This window comes from Scyliorhinus canicula, chromosome 4, assembly GCF_902713615.1.
Source record: "Scyliorhinus canicula chromosome 4, sScyCan1.1, whole genome shotgun sequence".
Taxonomy (NCBI): Eukaryota; Metazoa; Chordata; class Chondrichthyes; order Carcharhiniformes; family Scyliorhinidae; genus Scyliorhinus; species Scyliorhinus canicula.
This window is the reverse complement of record NC_052149.1, coordinates 174,159,553-174,178,539: the sequence shown is the minus strand read 5'-3', so window position 1 is coordinate 174,178,539 and position 18,987 is coordinate 174,159,553. Positions and strand designations below refer to the sequence as shown.

Here is an 18,987-nt window from a genome sequence, read left to right as displayed (position 1 = left end):
TGTATAACTCTCTTTGAAGGTGGCCTGTTCCGTCTACAGGGGGTTGTTAATGGCTCTTTAGATAACAAAGTGCGACCCTTGACATTGCTAAGGGGCTCCTTTTGTTCAGGGATCACAGTAAGACAGTTTCAGCCATTTTAAAGGTATTTGTTCAGTTTTTGAAATTTTAGAAATAGTGATGTATTTTACAAAATACAGAGTGAGGTCACAGTTCCTCACACACCTGAGAGACATAGGGTGGTAGTCTCCTCAGCCTGACACCGAAATCGGGATTGGCGATCGGGCAGAGAATGGCTTCTGATGCCGGATTCAGTCAGGCGGCGGTTTGACACCTGTTGGCAATGCCCGCCCCCTCCAAATCGCGTCATTGGGACGCGAGCCACACGCAGTCGCAAAGCCGTTAGCACATCATCAGCTGGCCCACCCCTGATGGCCCGAGTTTCCGACTGTGCGGGACATGTCTGGTCCCAGAGGTCAGGAACCTGGAAGGCTGGCTGCGGACAGCGTCCAGCACCGCCACACTCATCCAGGATCCATGCTGCTGGCCAGGGGACTGCTGCTAGAGGGGGGTGCGTGGTGGGCAGTGACCAGGGCGTGGGCTGTAGGGTTGGTGTGGGCAGGTTAGGGTTCCAACATGGCCGGTGGCAAGTCTTCTGGCGTGACTGGTGCAGCTCGTCAGCCCTGCGCATGCACTGCCCGGGATCCCTCGTTTCTCCAGCTGTTTTTCACGCGATCCACGGGTGTTCCAAGCAGCGCCGGTGCTAGCCCCTCACCAGTACTGAATTTCCTGTCACGAGTCACCCGCAGATTCTCCATTGGTGCCAGCACTTAGCCTCAGGAACGGAGAATTCTGCCCATAATTCCAGGGGTGGACTTGAAAAGGGCAGCAGAAGGAGCTGTATCCAATTTGATGTAGAAATGGGAAGAAAGGGCATGTTGATTTGTCTGTTTCCCATATTTTACTTTGAAGCATTATGCAGTATGATTGTTATGCCCGTTATAAACGATAAAACACCTAAATGCTGTACTAATGGAGTGAAACACTCCTTCATGCCATACTAAATGGTGATGATTGTTTTATCGTAATGAGTACCAATGTTAGATATGTTTTCTCCAGGACTTACACCTCCAACTACCCCACCACACAAAACAACTCGAGATGATCCTTTCAAGGCAGCAATAAAGATCGAGTCATCTGTTGGCAACACAATTGACCAATCTCCATCAAAGAATCATTGGAGTTCTTTGTCAAAAAATCTCGTTAATAAACATCCTGAGCAAACTGAGCTCTATGCTTACCTTAGCAAAGCAACCGTTACCCCCATTGCAATGGAAGGCAAAAAGGTTAAACGGTCATATACCAGGTGCTTTGGTGACCATGACTACTGTCAGTTGTATAGGTCAGAGGCTGAAACTGAAAGAAATATTCTGAGACTTTATGAACTTCCAAACCCCCGTGGCCAAGAGAATGTAAAAGAAAAGCATGACAATTATTCACGTTACAGTGAAAAGAGACCGAAGATGTCTCCCATTCCAAATCATGGACCTAGCAGTGAGAAAGTAGAGATGAACAAAGAGCTTCCAGTTCAGAGCAGCAATAAGAAATCAATGAGAGACCATGAGATAAGAGCCAAATTATTCAAGCACTTTGGTTACCCAGAAGAAGCCATCATTGAGGAGGAGGAGGAGAAGCAGCACGTGTTTGAAGGCAGTGATTATGATCCGAACAAACGCTGCTATTATTCAGACATAAAACTGCAAACTTGGGTGAAGAAGCCTGACACCACCACTTGGGCTCTGTCACAATCCATTCCCTTGCATAAACAATCCAAGTCACTGCCAAAGGACCTGTTCCATGCTCAAGAACGTCAATCAGACAGGGAACGAACCAAGTCCTGCTCTAGCCAACAGCACAAAACAGCTTCTGGATCTTCAAGCACACAATCCAGGTCTCCTGTGAAAAGGGAATCGGCCAGGTAGGATATTCAAAATATGCACTTTAAAGAGAATAAAAACATGACATTTGGACCAAGAACGGGTCTGTCCACTCCCCTCCCACTCCCACCCTCGCCGCCCCCAGTTGGTATCCTGCTTTGAACACTGGTCGATTCCACCGTCCCTTTTTTAAAAAAAATGTATAATTGACATCTCTATTAATCTTTTTTTGTATAATTTTAGAGTGCCCAATTAATTTTTTACAATTAAGGGGCAATTCAGCATGGCCAATCAACCTAACCGGCACATCTTTGGGTTGTGAGGGCGAAACCCACGCAGACACGGGGAGAATGTGCAAACTCTACACGGACAGTGACCCAGAGCCGGGATTGAACCTGGGACCTCAGCGCCGTGAGGCAGCAATGCTAACCACTGCGCCACTGTGCTGCCCTTCAACATCTCTATTAATCTTAACCATTATTGCAACAGATCAAATCAATTCTCTGGAAATCTGTTTCACTATTCTGTGATAAAAATCAACATGTGATTGACATTCAAGGCTGTGAGTGAATCGGTACTAATGCCATGTTACACTAATCTAATTTGAAAAAAGGTTCCAGTTCAACTACACATGGGTTGTTATTTTGTAGAATTTTACACTACTGATGGAGGGCATTTAGCCCATTGTGGGCTGCCACAGTTCTCGAGTGCTATCTACTGCTCCACTATCGGCCCTCTATCGGCACGTTAGCACAGTGGTTAGCACTGTTGCTTCACAGCACCAGGGTCCCAGGTTCGATTGCCGGCTTGGGTCACTGTCTGTGTGTAGTCTGCACATTCTCCCCGTGTCTGCGTTGGTTTCCTCCGGGTGCTCCGGTTTCCTCCCACAAGTCCCAAAAGACGTGCTGTTCGGTGAATTGAACATTCAATTCTCCCTCAGTGCACCCGAACAGGTGGCGGAATGTGGCGACTAGGCGCTTTTCACAGTAATTTAATTGCAGTGTTAATGTAAGTCTACTTGTGACTGTAAAGATTATTATTATTATATCCATCATTTTCATATTGTTTTATTTTCATAATGAAAGTCGTTTCTCTTTTAATAATTTATTATTGATCACTGTTTCCATAACTGTTTTGGATGGGATTTTCCATTTCCTAACAACTCTTTTTTTTTTCCTAAGTAACGCCTGCCTCCTTGCTTTAGTCGATATTAAATTTATGCCATCAAGTTATTAATTCACCAACCAGTGAAAATAGTTTTTCCGTAATTTAACAAGGTTTTGTCTTCATGCTAATGCTCCATACTAGCTTTGGAACTGAATATTCCTCTGTTCCTGTTGTATACTTTCATTTGAGCAACAGGTGTGGGAGGTTAAAAAAAAATCTTTAAAACATTTTATATCAGGACTCGCTTCTAAAAATCGACATTCATCCAAGAAGTATACAATTAAACATTCTGGCTGTGAAATTAAGATGTTAAAATCCAAGTAAACCTAGTTAAACAGAAATGTGAACATTAACGCAATGTAGTTCTGAGGTGATTTACAGTCACTTTGTCTGTTTAGGATAGTGAGCGTTTATTTTCTCCATACCGATAGACAAACACAGCACCGTCAATTGCACAGCACATAATGTATGGTGCTTAAATTAAATTTAATGAACATTATTGTCCTGATGATTCAGTTAATGATGCTTGCCAGCATCTGTTAGCATTAAACATTGTGAGACAGTTGTAAACTTTTATTTTCTACAGTTATTTGTTTCCTCCAAAATAATCGTGTTGTTTATACCATACATTTTCCAATTCTGTTTTACTCTTGACTCAAAATATTTCACCAAACTTGTTAGCCCAAATTCAGAAAAAATTAATTAAAACATCAGAAGGCTTAAATTTGGCACATTTGAACCCCTGTTTGAATTTTATCCTGTCTGTTTGTTTCTTTTGCAATGTTAACATTGTTTGTTTAATGGCCTACAGTGATAGATTAGAGGGTTTACTGATCCAAAGGGTATTATGGAGCTAATATCAGCAGTTAGCGCAATGTATTCAATTTACAGAAAACATGCTTGACAACATAACCAAATAAAGTAGATGAACTATGTTCAACTCAACCATATATATAGCAACCTGTATTTTTTTTGTGTGTGCCTGGACATACTTTGTGCTTCATATCCATCTCATTCAGCCTGCTCTCTGTACACTCAAACTCTCCCTATTCTCTGATGCTTCTGACATAAGACCAACCTGCAGGTTTCCTTTGGTCCTCCTTTGGGTGTTCCTTGGGCAAGATCAGAAGAAAGTGAAGCAGAAAGCCAAAACCATCCCCACCCACCCCCACTTCCTGCGTTCCCCGTTCCCCCCTTCATTGCCAAACTTATTTTGGGCCTACGCTGATGAGAAGCATTGCATCAGGGCTGGCGATCAAGGGAATCATGGAGCAATGTTGGTGGTAGTGGGGTGAGCAGAGGGAGGCGACGCTGCTTTTCCAACCATATTTACTGTGGGAACAGATTGTCCTCCTGCAGCAACAAAGAAAAGAATCGGTCCTACTGTCTTTTCCAGCCCTCTACCTGTAATACATTCCATTGTCACAATCTGTTTCTCGGTCTCTCCTCATAGCTTGATGTTCTGCTCACTACCTCTCCAAGCCTCTGATGTTGTATTCTGCTGTATTGTCCATCCATTGATTTATTGACGTTAGCAAACAATCATGATGTTGATTACTTGAATGTAATTTAAGTTTTATTTGGCTAATTAGTTTTATTGCCATTATGAAGACAGGAGGTGCTTGTTATATAAACTCACAAACTTTTATTCAGTCGCAACTGCCTGCTATTCTGGCATCCACCTTAAGTTGAAGCCTGACTTCAATGCACCAAGCATTGTTACAGTAAAGAGTCTGAATTAGTCCTTAACATCCAGGAGAGGAGATGAGTTACTATTCCATTTTTTAATACATATTTCATGGGATGTGGGCTTCACTGGCTAGACCAGCATTTACTGACCATCCCTACTTGTCCTCTAGAATGTGGTGATGAGCCACCTTCTTGAACCACTACAGTCCATGTGTTGTAGGTACACCCACAGTGCTGTTAGGGAGGGAATTATAGGATTTGGACCGAACAACAGTGAAGAAACGTTAATATATTTCCAAGTCAGGCTGGTTTGTAGCTTGGAGGGGAACATTTGGGGGTGGTGGTCCCATGCATCTGATGCCCTTGCCCTTCTGATGTCATGGGTTTGAAAGGTGCTGTCGAAGAAACCTTGGCACATTGCTGTAGTGCATCTTGTAGATGACAGGCAGCGACTATGGTGAATGTTGAAGGTGGATAGGGTGCCAATCAAGCGGGCTATTTTGTCCTGAATGACATCGAGCTTCTTGAGTGTTGTTGGAGCTGCACTCATCCAGGCAACAGTATTCCATTACACTCCTGAATTGTACCTTGTAGATGGTGGATGATTTTTATCATACCATTAGTTAATCTTCTGTGGTGTTGCGAGACCTGATGCAAAGTTCATGTTAGGATTAAAGGAAATATGCATAATTGAGCTAAGGTGAGAGAAGAGGAGGCACTTGGGGAGGGTGAAGTGGTCAACGAGAAGATGGGAGAGGTGGAGGGCAAAGACAAATTTGAAAAAAGAGTAAGGATTAAGATAATGGAAGAATATATGTGAGAGAATCAAGGCACCATTAAAAAAATGTGGTGGGATTCATTGAAGAGAGAGAAGGTTAGAATAAGAGAAGAGAGGGAAATCCAAAGATATACTTTTGTGCATGCCAAGGCAGCTACAATGTGCACGATGAAGATCTGGGGCGGAACTCTCCAACCCCACGCAGGGTCGGGGAATTGCCCGGGGCCTTCGTAAATCCCGCCCCCGCCGTGGCCGGAATTCTCCGCCACCCAGGAATCGGCAGGGGCGGGAATCATGCCCCGGTCGGCGGGCGTCCTGCGGCGATTCTCCGGCCTGCGATGGGCCGAAGTTCCGCCGTTGTCAGGCCTCTCCCGCCTCTGGTGCCGGCGGGGGCCGGCGGCGCGAGCGGGCCCCGGTGTCCTGGGGGGGGGGGCGCGGGGCGATCTGACCCCGGGGGGTGCCCCCACGGTGGCCTGGCCCGCGACTCTTTTTCTTCCGACGCCGCCACGGCCTCCACCATGGCGGAGGCGGAAGAGACCCCCTCCACCGCGCGTGCGCCGGGGTGACGTCAGCGGGCGCTGACGCTCCGGCGCATGCGCAGACTCATGCTGACCAACGAAGGCCTTTCGGCCAGCCCCGACGCCGGTCGGCATGGCGCCAAAGGCCGTTGACGCCGGTCGGCATGGCGCCAAAGGCCGTTGACGCCGGTCGGCGGAGTGGGAGCCACTCCGGCGCGGGCCTAGCCCTTAAAGGTGCGGAGAACTCCACACCTTTGGGGAGGCCCGACGCCGGAGTGGTTCTCGCCACTCCGGTATGCCGGGACCCCCCGCCCCGCTGGGTAGGGGAGAATCCCGGCCCTGGAGCAGGAGGGCAGTATAGGCTAGAAAAACTGATCATGGTGGGAAAGGATGGACGAAGGAATAAATATTTTATATATGTTATATGTATCTAATTAATGTCTATTATTCAAGTGTAGGGGTTGGTGGAAATAATGCAGACAAAATTATGGGTTTCCCATTGGGTTCTAATATCTAACCCTTCTTGTACAGGGAGATGAAATGTACAGTTGTAACACTGGGGTACCCCAAAATTAATGTCATCAGGGAATATCTGGACTCTACCCAGCGGCCTTGCTTGTGTATTCGTGTGTGTTTGTGGGAAGGGTAGTTGGTGGGAGCCCTTACTCTGATGCAGTCGTGACAGTAAGAAAATTGGATTTAACCTTTCATTACAGCAGTTTATGGTTGAAAATACCTATCTCAGCAACACCTACAAATGTAACAAGTGTAGGTACTTAAGATGAAAAACCTATATTTGAAATAGGGCTTTTCAATGTATTTTGAAATAGAACATTGTAAGCGATCTATGATTTTTAATATACCACATGCAGTAAATGTTATACCTGACTGGAATATAATGACATGTTTTTATGCAACAACATTTATCAAATCGCCTGTTCCAGACTTTACTACATTTTATTTTTCCTATTTTCTCCCTTTCTCTCTTAAAGGGATGCAATCTTGCTGGGATACAATCCCAAAAGTGCTGATAACCTAATGATAACCTAATGGTATTTGCCCAAGTGGTGTGTCCTTTTTGTATGGGTTAAGATAGCGGCTGTTAGATCACTCAACCATGAAGGACATTGTAGTTTAACCCAATCCTTTCCTCACCAAATGTCTGTCCACGTATACACTTTGCACAAAGACTTGAACAGGAGGGAAAGCTGATTCTTTCCTCTCTGCACCCACTGCCACACCAATTCACCCCCCCCCCCCCCCCCCCCCCGCCAAAATAAAGTCCCTGACTTTCCAACCCAACGGAACTGATACAAACTGTAATAATCATTTGTTGTTGTATCTGACATTAGCGGCAAGCCACGCATCAATCCTGTTGGTCTTTGCGTCTTTCGCGATGGGCCACTGGGGAGCCCTTGCATGATTTCCTTGTCTAATTTTTCGTATGATACACGATTGCATACTGTTATCATTTCTGCTTGTCCAGTTAAGTGCTTTATCACCCAGTTGGATAGATGATGCTATAGAACTGTGTTTGATGAACTATGTTAAATAAACAGATTTAATATTGTAGAAATTACAGAAAAAGGCTGTTGAATCTGTACCACTTCCAGTCCCCAGCTGGCTCTATCTACTCCTACTAAGATTTATTATTGATGTTTCGAGTTTTAGGAAAGCTGAATTTTAAACAATTACACGTTTTAAACTTACTGTTGTTTAGAAATTATGGCTTTTCTGAAAATTCCACAGAAATAGCAATCAGGACAAATATTCATACAGGAAGCAAATTTGGAAGGAAGAGAACTTTGAAAAAGCAAACCAAATGGACAAAAAGAAGAAAGCCATGGTAAGTACTGTAGATAAGAGTGCATGGACTCCAAAACTGAGCTGTTATTTAGTTTAAATATGGTCCGGCTGGGTGCTTTAAAAGTCCCACTGCCACTACTCATGAGAGTAAAATAACTGGGCAAGATTCTCCGGTCTCCGACTCCGAAATCGTGTTCGGCAATCAACCAGAGAATCCACGTTGGCGCCGAAATTGGGGGCGGCGCTGCTTTTGCGATGCTCCGCCTGCTCCAAAGCAGAGTACGCCATACGCCATATGTATGGCCTCAGGACGTTACCTGAGACCCTCCCTCTGATGCTTTGCCCCCGATGGGCAGGGTTCCGGATGGTGTGGGTCACTCATGCTATTTTTGTTCGGGTACTTGGCGTGGCGGCTGCGGACTGAGTCGGGGGAGAGCCGATCCATGGGCAGGGGGAGCTTTAGCAGGGGCTGAGGGTGGCAAGCTTGGCCAAAGGTGGGCACTATTTGGCAGGCCGGGTCCAGGCACGGCGGCGCCATGTTGCGTGGCGCTGCTGCAGGCCGCCGCCGTGCGCATGCGCGGCCACGGACCCGGCAATTCCCTGGCCGTGATCCTGCTTAATTCATACTCCTGATCTAACCAGGAAAATGCCGTGTTATGATGGAAGCAGGCAGAAATCCTGCCTTACCTCGATATCACCAATGAGACAAGAATCCAACCCTTTATCTTTGAAGACAATATGAATTTGGACCAGTAACTTTCAGCCCTGTTAACATACCCACTTATAGGTTTACTTATAGGTTTACAGGACCACTCAGTAGAATTGACCATAATCTTCCCCTACGTCAAGAGTGAGAATAAGAAATTCCAAATGCACATTTATTTAAATCTTTTTTAAAAAATCAATCTTTGTGGTCACAGAATTCTGGCCTTGCGCTATATAAAAATTAGTGTTACAAGAAATTTAAATATGAATATTTATGGATGATGATTTTTTTCCCAAATGTGCTCAACCCATTTCTGAGATGCATTAGGGTTGCTGATATTGATTAAACTGAAATTGCTATACTAACAGTGAGTAGGGCCTCGTCATCTCTCTCGTGCCTGAGTAGGATTTGTGCTTGGGACTCTCACATTTAAATCCTTTGCGTCAATGGTCCCCGGCTTTAATCTCAGCACCAAGACCAACACATGCTGTATTCAGATAGTAATTGGTTGTGACATTGATCTAGTTTCTGTGCGCATTTATCATTAATTTATGAGCATTTAACAAACCCGTTCATGTCAGTTAAGGAAAATGTTAGCATTACCGCTTCTGGATTTACTAAAATATATTTTAATTATGTTTCTCCCTAAAGTGGGTGTTCTATGTTGAGATTGCTGTGTTTTAAAAATACTACTGTTTGTTTTGCTATCACCTGCATCCTGTCCTACAGAATACTGTGGATTGGACATATGTTTCGCAGCAGACAGCTGCTCATAACATCTGGGTAAATCTGCAATGATTTATATTCGTAGAATTCCGACAATGAAGAAGGAGGCCACTCATCCCATCAAGACTGTACCCCTGAAAGAACACCCCACCTAGACCCACACCCCCACCCTATCCATGTAACCTCACCTAAACTGCACATCTTTGGATGCTAAGGCCGGGATTCTCTGAAATCCCGGCCAAGTGTTGATGCCGGCGTGAAAACTGGCACGAGGGGCGCCGGTGTCAACAGGCTTCCAGGCCCAGGCTTTCACCTCTTCCTAGGGGGCTAGAACGGTGCCGGAGTGCTATCCGCTGCTCCGCGCCGAAAGCTGGCGCGCCACGGCCGGCGCAGGTTCGCGCATGTGCACCACGGCCGTCTCCGCGTCGGCCCCCGGGCAATATGGCGGAGCCCTACAGGGGGCCGGCGTGGAAAAACGTAGGCCCCCCCGGAATAAGCCCGCCCACCAATCAGTTGCCCCCGATCACGGGCCGGCCACCGTGGCAGCTCCCCCCCCCCCTCCCTCCCCCCCCACCAGGACAGCCCCCGCAGCCAGAATGTCGAGGCCGCGCCGGGTAGGGCCATACGTAAACGATGCTGGTTGGACTCGGTGGACTCTTGGCCCGTTGAGCGTGGAGAATCGCCGGGTGGGGCCGCTTTCAATGGCCCCCCCCCGACCGGCGCCGCGGTGACCACACCGGCTCGATTGGTGCAGAGCGGCATGGCAGGATTTGCGTGACCCCCCCCCCCCCCGGCGGGGGATCGGTGAACCCGGCCTAAGGGTCAATTTAGCATGGCTAATCCATCTAGCCTGCACATCATTGGACTGCGGGAGGAAACTTACGTAAACGCGAGGAGAATGTGCAAACTCCACACACAGTCACCCAAGACTGGAATCAAATCTGGTCCCTGGTGGTGTGAGGCAGCAGTGCTAACCACTGTGCCACCACAAATATATGCCAGCTGGCCCATACCTTCAAATAAGCTGATACATCTTCCAAACAGCGGTCCCTCAAAAGTGACCTAAATTATGAGCCTCGGACATGACAATGTGTTTGTAAGTTAAGGCACAGCATGCACATTATCCATTTACTCATTAAAAATAACAAGTACATGAAAAAATGAAGGAAGAAATGCAGATGTTGATGACACCAGATTGATCTTGTGTTTCAAGCGGGTTCAGGGGCTTGCTTATAGGGAAAGGGGAAATATTGCTTCAGAAATAATTCTGGTTAAAGTATTTTATTCACAACTAGCCTAACTTAAAAAATAAAAATTGAAACATTTAGATTTCCATCGAACAACACAAAAACAACCAATTTGCATTCATATGGCATGTCAATAGCATAATATAATGTCTCGGGGCACTTCATTGGAGCATTTTCAAATAAAACATGACTCCAAATCACTTAAGGAACGAATAGGACAAATGGCCAAAACTTTACTTAAAGCGAGAGATTTTAAAAGCCGAGAGAAATGCATGAGGAGGGAATTCCAGAGTTTAGATACTTGACCGGTAAAGGCGTGACCACCAGTGATGCAGTAATTAACGTTGGGAATGTATAAGTGGCCAGAATTGAAGGAGAACAGAGAACTTGAAGGGTTGTGGGGTTGGAGGTGGTTAGAGCCACGTGGAGCAAAGGCACGAAGGGATTTGAAGATGAGGAGAATTTTAAAATTGAGTTTATGGAGATTAGCCAGCACATGGGGACATGTGTGAACAGGGTATGTATGGGCAGCAGAGTTTTGGACGCGCTTCACGTTAAGTTACTTCATCTGGTCTGAGATCATAACCCCCCCACCAGTATTCACCAAGGCATCTGCCCCTTTATAGGCCAAGTCACACAGATATTATACCCAATTCAGTTTACCATATTTTCCACAGAGATCTTCTCTCCTCCAGAGGGTTGTGCAATTTCAGAGAGCGGTGGAAGCGCGTCACTTAATATTGTTACGGCGGAGGTAGATAGATTGTTGCTGGGCACAGGAATCAAAGGTTATTGGGGGTAGATGGGAATGTGGGACTCAGCACAAACAGATCAGCCATGATCCTATTGAATGGTTGAGCAGCCTCAAGGGACCGAATGTACATTCATATGTTCCACTTTACACAGGGGCTCCTCTCCCTGTCGCCTATATTTCAAACGGGCATCCCTCTCTTTCTATTTCAAACAAGCACTTGGCCCCATCACACCCCCCCCCCCCCCCCAAAGATTGTGCATGCACACTTTTCTCCTCAATTTAATTTGTTTCTTTGCACTCTTCTTCCCCACAAAACATTTTATATGGTGTTGTTCCTTTGTCCAATATTGCAACTGAAATATACGCATTTAAAACAAATTGGTTGAAATAGATCTGGAATGTCATATATAGCGTGTTAAAGGTTTATTTGCTCATGCCAACTGCAATTTCTAGCCTTGCAATCACTGAAATAACAATTGTCAGGATGTGACTTAAGGACTGTAATCTAATTCTTTAGGATTCAGTGATGATTGTAAACTGCTCAGTCTTTAGCGCTCTGGTTCATGACCTCATTTGAACTTTTTCATCAGATTGCTGCTCCGTAACAGGCGATATTTTAGAAATCAGTAACAGTAAAATAAAAGATTTGTTCCATTCACTGCCCATTTTTACAATCCGTTCATTATTAAATTTTGCTTTTTAATTAAAATCATTTTCACTGGGTATTGGTAAGTCCTTTCCAAAGCTACAAAAATTATCAACATTTTGCGACTTTCACCTGAAAAGTACCTGGGATCGAAGACAGCCATTTCTTAAAATCGGTTCTGACTTTCAACTTCATTTCATATGGGTCAACAAACCCCTTCAAAGTAAACTGCCCCAACGTGACGGCAAGCAACAGAGGGAGGATTGCCAAAAATACTTACATTGTGAGCTAGATTAAAATTGGATGTTTCCAAAATAAAACCTGCGGCAGCAACACCCCCCCCCCCCCCCCCCCCCCCCCGCGCAATGCATACATGCACAAAACCCATGCAGCCCACTCTTTAAAAGGAAAACATTTTCACAAATTGGCAGACCTATATTCTTAATCACGTCGGTCGGTCTTCATTTTAAATGCTAAAAACCAGCAGGAAGATGCTGGTCACGTGCACTACAGAAAAGCAATCTGTTACTCAATGTTCAGTAACAATAATTGAAAATGATTTATTGATTTAAACACAACGCGTGCCAGGGAAGTGCCTCACTGAAAGAGATTTTATGAACTGCACCAAATTGTATTTGCTTCTTCAGGATGAATGTCGTATTATCTACGTTGGAAAGCTAGCATGCAATATAACCCGAGCAGAACTAAAGCGGCGCTTTGAAGTCTTTGGAGAGATTGAAGAATGCAAACTACTTGGTCAAGACAGAGGGTAAGGATTTATAAAGCTGCCCTGTATATTTTATATGCATGTAATTTTTTTAAGTCATGGGTGCAATTCAACCAAAAAATCTCTAAGTGTCAGGTTGTGGGGTGTTTCCCGCTGGCCTTTTGGGTGAGATCCAGACTAGTATTTGCCCACACTGGGCCTTGGGGAGTGCCCTGTGCCTGATCACCCGGGGGATCTCTAATGGGCTGGGATACCCCCGCAGTTGCCATTATTACTGGTCCGTGTTTGTGTGGACCAGTACTAAACAGCGCCCTTACGAGGTCTCCCAGGAGTGGCCAGTGAATCCTGGGCCCCCGGATAAATCCGGTAAATGCATGTTTAAATGAACTGAATGGCTCACTTAAATATCTGGATCACACCCAGTGAGAGCGAAATCCAGATTGCGGCGTCTTGCGGGCTTCCGTTGAATCTCGTGAGATGTTTTGAGCGTCACAAATCTCGCAAGAGGCCTCTCGTGTGATTCAGCGGCACCAAGTCGGCCGCGCCGAGGCCGTTGAATGGCACCCTATATGTTTTAAATTACAAATATTATTTTCTGTTTTAATACAAGAACATATTTTTGAAATGTAGTGACATGTATGGATACATCGCATATCGCTACAGTGAGGATGCTTCTTTTGCCCTCGAGAATGGGCACAATTTGCAGAAACAGAATGAGCCTGCCTTGCAGTTGTGCCATGGAGGTCTCAGACGGTTCCGGAAAACCAATTACACTGACCTGGGTAAGGAGTCATGATGTGGAGATGCCGGCGTTGGACTGGGGTGAGCACAGTAAGAAGTCTTCCAACACCAGATTAAAGTCCAACAGGTTTGTTTCAAATACTAGCTTTTCGGAGCACTCGGATTCACCCGAGGAAGGAGCAGTGCTCCGAAAGCTAGTGTTTGAAACAAACCTGTTGGACTTTCACCTGGTGTTGGAAGACTTCTTACTGGTTAAGGAGATTAGCAATCCTTGTATGTTACTATATATAGTCTTGTTAAGCAATTTAGCTGTGGTGTCAATCAGAAAAAAAGGAAGTATATTCTCATGATGTGATGGCACCACTTAGTTCAAAATCCACAACTATTTATTGTTCTATTGCTGCATATTCCCAACCAGAGCATAGAGCTTGGCTTCTTGGTAGTGTTGCCCTCCCCTCTGTTACCAAAATCCTAAATTTTCCCAATGCATTCCATTATTTTTGTTTACTTGGCCATGTGTCATTCTCCTGAAGATATATGAAACCTGATGGAAAAAGCTCAGAACTATCTTTTTCAGTAATATTTGATCTGTCAATTTTTCTTACCTTTTTGCATCGTTTCTAAGAGAGCTGCCAAGGCTCTCTCATTTTGAAGTCATAGCATTTTGAAGTTTGCATGATCATGAAAGTGTTTAGAGCAGGTTTTCCCAACCTATTCACATGCGGGGCCACATTTTAATTGTTCTCAGACTTGGAGTCAATTAGCAAATTTCAGAAAGATCAGCTTTTACAAGACATTATACACAACATTTAAAAAAAGCTGACGTATGAAAATAAATAATTTGCTGATCACAAGAAAGGCTCAACAGTAGATTTACAATTTTAAAAAAAGCATAATGAATAAAGACAACCATTAGTGTGTGAAAGGATGAGAATGTGAAGGCAGGCTCACTCCCAGTCTCAAGGTGCTAATTCGCTCACCCTCACCCCCACCCACTGTGAGAGTGCCTGTTGGTGTGTGTGTGGTGAGGGTGAATGAGAACCCTAACGCCCACCCTCTCTCTCTCACCTCCCGCCCACCCTCTCTCTCTCGCTCCCCTTCTCTCGCCCCCCCCCCTGTCGCCCTCCCACCCATCCCTGTCGCCCTCCCACACCCCTGTCTCCCTCCCGCCCCTCCGGCACCCTCTCTTGCCCCCACGCTCTTGCCCCCTCTCTCTTGCCCTCCCGCCCCCTCTCTCTCGCCCTCCCGCCCCCTCCCTCTCGCCCTCCCGCCCCCTCCCTCTCGCCCTCCCGGCCCCCTCGCCCTCTCTCACGCTCTCGCCCTCCCGCCCCCTCTCTCTCGCCCTCCCTCTCGCCCTCCCGGCCCCCTCGTCCTCTCGCCCTCCCACCCCCTCTCTCTCACCCTACCACCCCCTCTCTCTCGCCCTCCCGCCCCCTCTCTCTCGCCCTCCTGCCCCCTCTCTCTCGTCCTCCTGCCCCCTCTCTCTCGCCCTCCCGCCCCCTCCCTCTCGCCCTCCCGGACCCCTCGCCCTCTCTCACGCTCTCGCCCTCCCACCCCCTCTCTCGCCCTCCCGCCCCCTCTGTTTCGGCACCCTGGGCTAGGCATGGTCAATTCCAGCCCCCCTTGACCCAGAGTGGCAACACAATCGAATTAATCAATAATTCTTAGATAAATACCGAAAGTCTTTGGTCCTTGACTGCTCAATAATTACATTCACCAGGTTTGTAAATTTAAACACAATTACTTTTGATTTATAACAAGAACAATAATCAAATATGCAGCAAATTCAACTGGTTAACTATTATTGGGCAGCATGGTAGCACAGTGGTTAGCAATATTGCTTCACGGTGTCAGGGACCCAGGTTCGATTCGCAGCTTGGATCACTGTGCGGAGTCTGCACGTTCTCCCTGTGTCTATCTGGACTTCCTCCGGGTGCTCCAGTTTCCTCCCACAAGTCCCGAAAGATGTGCTGTTAGGTGAATTGGACATTCTGAATTCTTCCTCAATGTTCCTGAACAGGCTCTGGAATGTGGCGAATAGGGGATTTTCACAGTAACTTAATTGCAGCGTAAGTGTAAGCCTACTTGTGACACTAATAAAAATTATTATTATCTAATTCCTCATCCCCCCCACTTAACTTGTCCCCACCCTCTATATACATACACACACACACCTGCACAGCACAAACAAACACCAAGGGGAAGAAGGGTTTGAACATAATAAATAAAAGGATAGAGTCTTTATTTCAGATGGTTGTCTTTGAGCACACTTCCCTTCAAACCAGGCTTTCAGGTCAAGGTCTCTATTTCCAGTCTGTAATCGTTTTCACTGTAGATTCACTGTAGGTTTACCAGACTGATTCCTGGGATGGTGGGACTAACGTATGAGGAGAGATTATCATGGATCATAGAATTTACAGTGCAGAAGGAGGCCATTCGGCCCATTGTGTCTGCACCGGCTCTTTGAAAGAGCACCCAAGCCCACACCTCCACCCTATCCCCATAACCCAGTAGCCCCACCCAACACTAAGGGCAATTTTGAACACTAAGGGCAACTTAGCATGGCCAATCTACCTAACCTGCACATCTTTGGATTGTGGGAGGAAACCGGAGCACCCAGAGGAAACCCATGCACACACTGGGAGAACGTGCAGACTCCGCAGACAGTGAACCAAGCCGGAAATTGAACCTGGGACCTTGGAGCTTTGAAGCAATTGTGCTAACCACCATGCTACCATGCTGCCCTAATTGAATCGGTTAGGATTGTATTCGCTCAAGTTCCACAGAATGAGGGAGGATCTCATAGAAACCTGTAAAATTTTGACAAAACTAGACAAGAGTACATGCAGGAAGGGTTTTCCCGATGGTGGGTGTGTCCAGGAATCACAGTCTGAGGATAAGTGGTAGACCATTTAGGACAGCGATGAGGAGAAATTTCTTCACCCAGAGAGTGGTGAGTCTGTGGAATTCATTACCACAGGAATTAGTTGGACCAAAACATTGTATGTTTTCATGAAGCAGGTAGATATGGAACTTGGGGCGAAGGGGATCAAAGGATATGGTAGAGAAAGTGGGATTAGGCTATTGAGTTATGATCATAATAAATGGCGGAGCGAGCTTGAAGGGCCGACTGGCCTCCCCCCGCTCCTATTTTAAATGTTTCATTCATTCAGGCTCTCTGTAGTTTCGGAAATATAGCCTCTCTCAGCATTTCTGGAGAGAGTAGAGGAAGAGATCAGGCACTCACAGCTCCTTCCTTGAGCGTCCAGGACCCAGCTCTGCTTTCCTTGGGTCTCTGGAAATCATCCCACTCACCACCTGTTACCAGGAAGAATACGGCCTTTTGGCCAATCCCTTGGCCAGCAGCCAACCAATCGAACCAAGCCCCACCCCATTTCTTGGGTGCCACAAAGTCTGAGTATTACTTCTCGAAAACTAGCACAACATACTATGTTGCAACTTCTTGAATTCCTCACTCTCTCTGTTGCTTGACTGAAAGATGCATATCCATTAAGCATCCATGGATCAAAACGATAATAGCAAAAAATAAGGAAAGGGGAAATAAGAGATTAATCAGGAAGGACCCTTACAATACTTGTTTGAGTTTTATTTGTACTCATTAAGCCTTAATGTGCAGCATTAACAAACTTTGGATAGTAGAACAAAACTATCATGATTAGTAGCCTGCTGAAATCCATTTGAGGACAGAATGGAATAACTAACATAGACTAACCTTGGACCAAACTTATTGTAATTGTCAGTCTAAAACATTGCATTATAGTGAATGGAAATAGAATTGCCCCTAGAAAATTGTCCCCGTTAGAATCGGTCTTTAGATTCTATTGAAGTCCTTAATTTATTGCCGAAGTAACACAGAATTGAAAACATCTTGTATAATTTTAGATTCCAGTGCAGAGGACCTGGACCCTGCTCCAATTAAAAGCAAGTATGACACTATGGATTTTGACAGTTTGCTGAAAGAGGCGCAGAAAAGCCTGACGAGATAACGGCCTTACATCTACTGCCTACAGAGGATGCCACAATACCTCAATCAAGGCACTTTTCATTTGTTTACCTCTGTCCAGTAGAACAGGACATTTGTCCTTTTACAGTGAAACAAAAATGAAGTTTACATGAACCAAGCTGCTTCTGTCTGTGATTCTTTGGGTAGATGTCAAATGTCACAAGTTTGGGCAGTTTAGTAGAACTACTGCTCACTGGTTGTAGTGTTCCCATAAGTATACATAAAACAATAGTGGAGTCGCAGCTGTGTTCACCAATTTTAATGTCTGTAGTTTGGGATACTGTGTTAGTATAATGGGAAATGGGTTAAAAACTCGGGTGTTTTACATGTTTTATGTGCTGCATTTTAAAATGTAATAGTTTACATGTATTGAAGCGTTTTCTGTTGTAATTTATTGTGTGCTTCCATTGTTTCAACTATGCACTGTAACTGTAGCCTTGCCTTTTCAGTCCTGAAATTTCCTAACCAGAAATGTTTACATGTAATATTATAGACCTTACTATCATTATAGTGAACTAACATATCTAGGTTGACAAAGCTGTACTGTAAGTCATTGAATAGGTGCATATCAAGAAAAAAAAATTATAGCTGGGTGCATGAGTGATAATTCCATTAACTGGTGGGATCATCAGAATGTTATCACTATAGCTGATGAAAGTAAATTAATCGAAAATTATATACTGACAAAAATGAAGAAATAATGTTTTATTATTGTTTCAGTATGTGTGCAATTCATTTAAAATGTGTGAGTGGGAAGGTATGGGGAGTTCAGATTAAAAAGTTTGATTTTTCTTTCAACTTTTTTAATTTTTGGAACGCCTTACTTGTTTAATTACTGTTTTATAATTAGATTTTTCCAGGCAGTTAAAAGTATAGTCCATTTTTGGTAATCTAATGTATTTTATTTATGACCTGAAGATTGATACTTTGGAACCTTATACCTTTCCACATCAGCTTTAAGTGTGATTAAATAAGTCTCTAGCTTCTAAGCAAATGGCATATTATGTATTTTTTAAATCATATCTTATAGTTTCCTAGAGAAGTAATTCGAATCACAAACTGTATTGAACATTATATTTTAATGTCTTGTAAATATGTTGAAACCTTCTGAAAGCCCCTTTAATGCACTTGTTTACATTAATAAAATTGCAGAATGTAACCACATTCTTTTAACAATTGTATTTTATTTTTCAGTATTTCAATGATTTGCCACTGAACATGAATAGCAATAAAACAATGTAGGAATTTAAATTTTTGTGCTAGTTCAATTTTATCCATTGATCCATCAAACCTAAAGCCTACCATTGAGAGAGTTTGAAAGTGACCGGCTCACACACTAACTGGGAGAAAATGGTGAATTGCTTTCCAGTTGCTTGCAATGCTGCACAAATGTTTAAACCTGTGATCATTCTGATTTGAATGTGCATGATAGGTTTTCCAATTTAGGCTTTATATGATGTTCAACCAATCAGAGAATGGCTGCAACCTCATGACGATGGGGAATAATAGCTAGCTTGGAAGAT

General features: G+C 44.8%; 1 protein-coding gene across 3 annotated transcripts in view; it reads left to right on the top strand.

Moving 5' to 3' along the window:
• The window catches only part of LOC119965175 (peroxisome proliferator-activated receptor gamma coactivator 1-alpha-like), a 169,517-nt gene extending 150,872 nt beyond the window's left edge, over window positions 1-18,645 (top strand). For all 3 annotated transcript variants that reach the window (XM_038795572.1, XM_038795573.1, XM_038795571.1), the window contains exons 8-12: window positions 1,118-1,976; window positions 7,837-7,933; window positions 12,620-12,741; window positions 13,330-13,481; window positions 17,344-18,645. In XM_038795572.1, the coding sequence (XP_038651500.1) occupies window positions 1,118-1,976; window positions 7,837-7,933; window positions 12,620-12,741; window positions 13,330-13,481; window positions 17,344-17,447 (1,334 nt within the window). In that variant the 3' untranslated portion in view covers window positions 17,448-18,645. The remainder of the gene's footprint in view (window positions 1-1,117; window positions 1,977-7,836; window positions 7,934-12,619; window positions 12,742-13,329; window positions 13,482-17,343) is intronic.
• The last annotated feature ends 342 nt before the right edge of the window (window positions 18,646-18,987 follow it).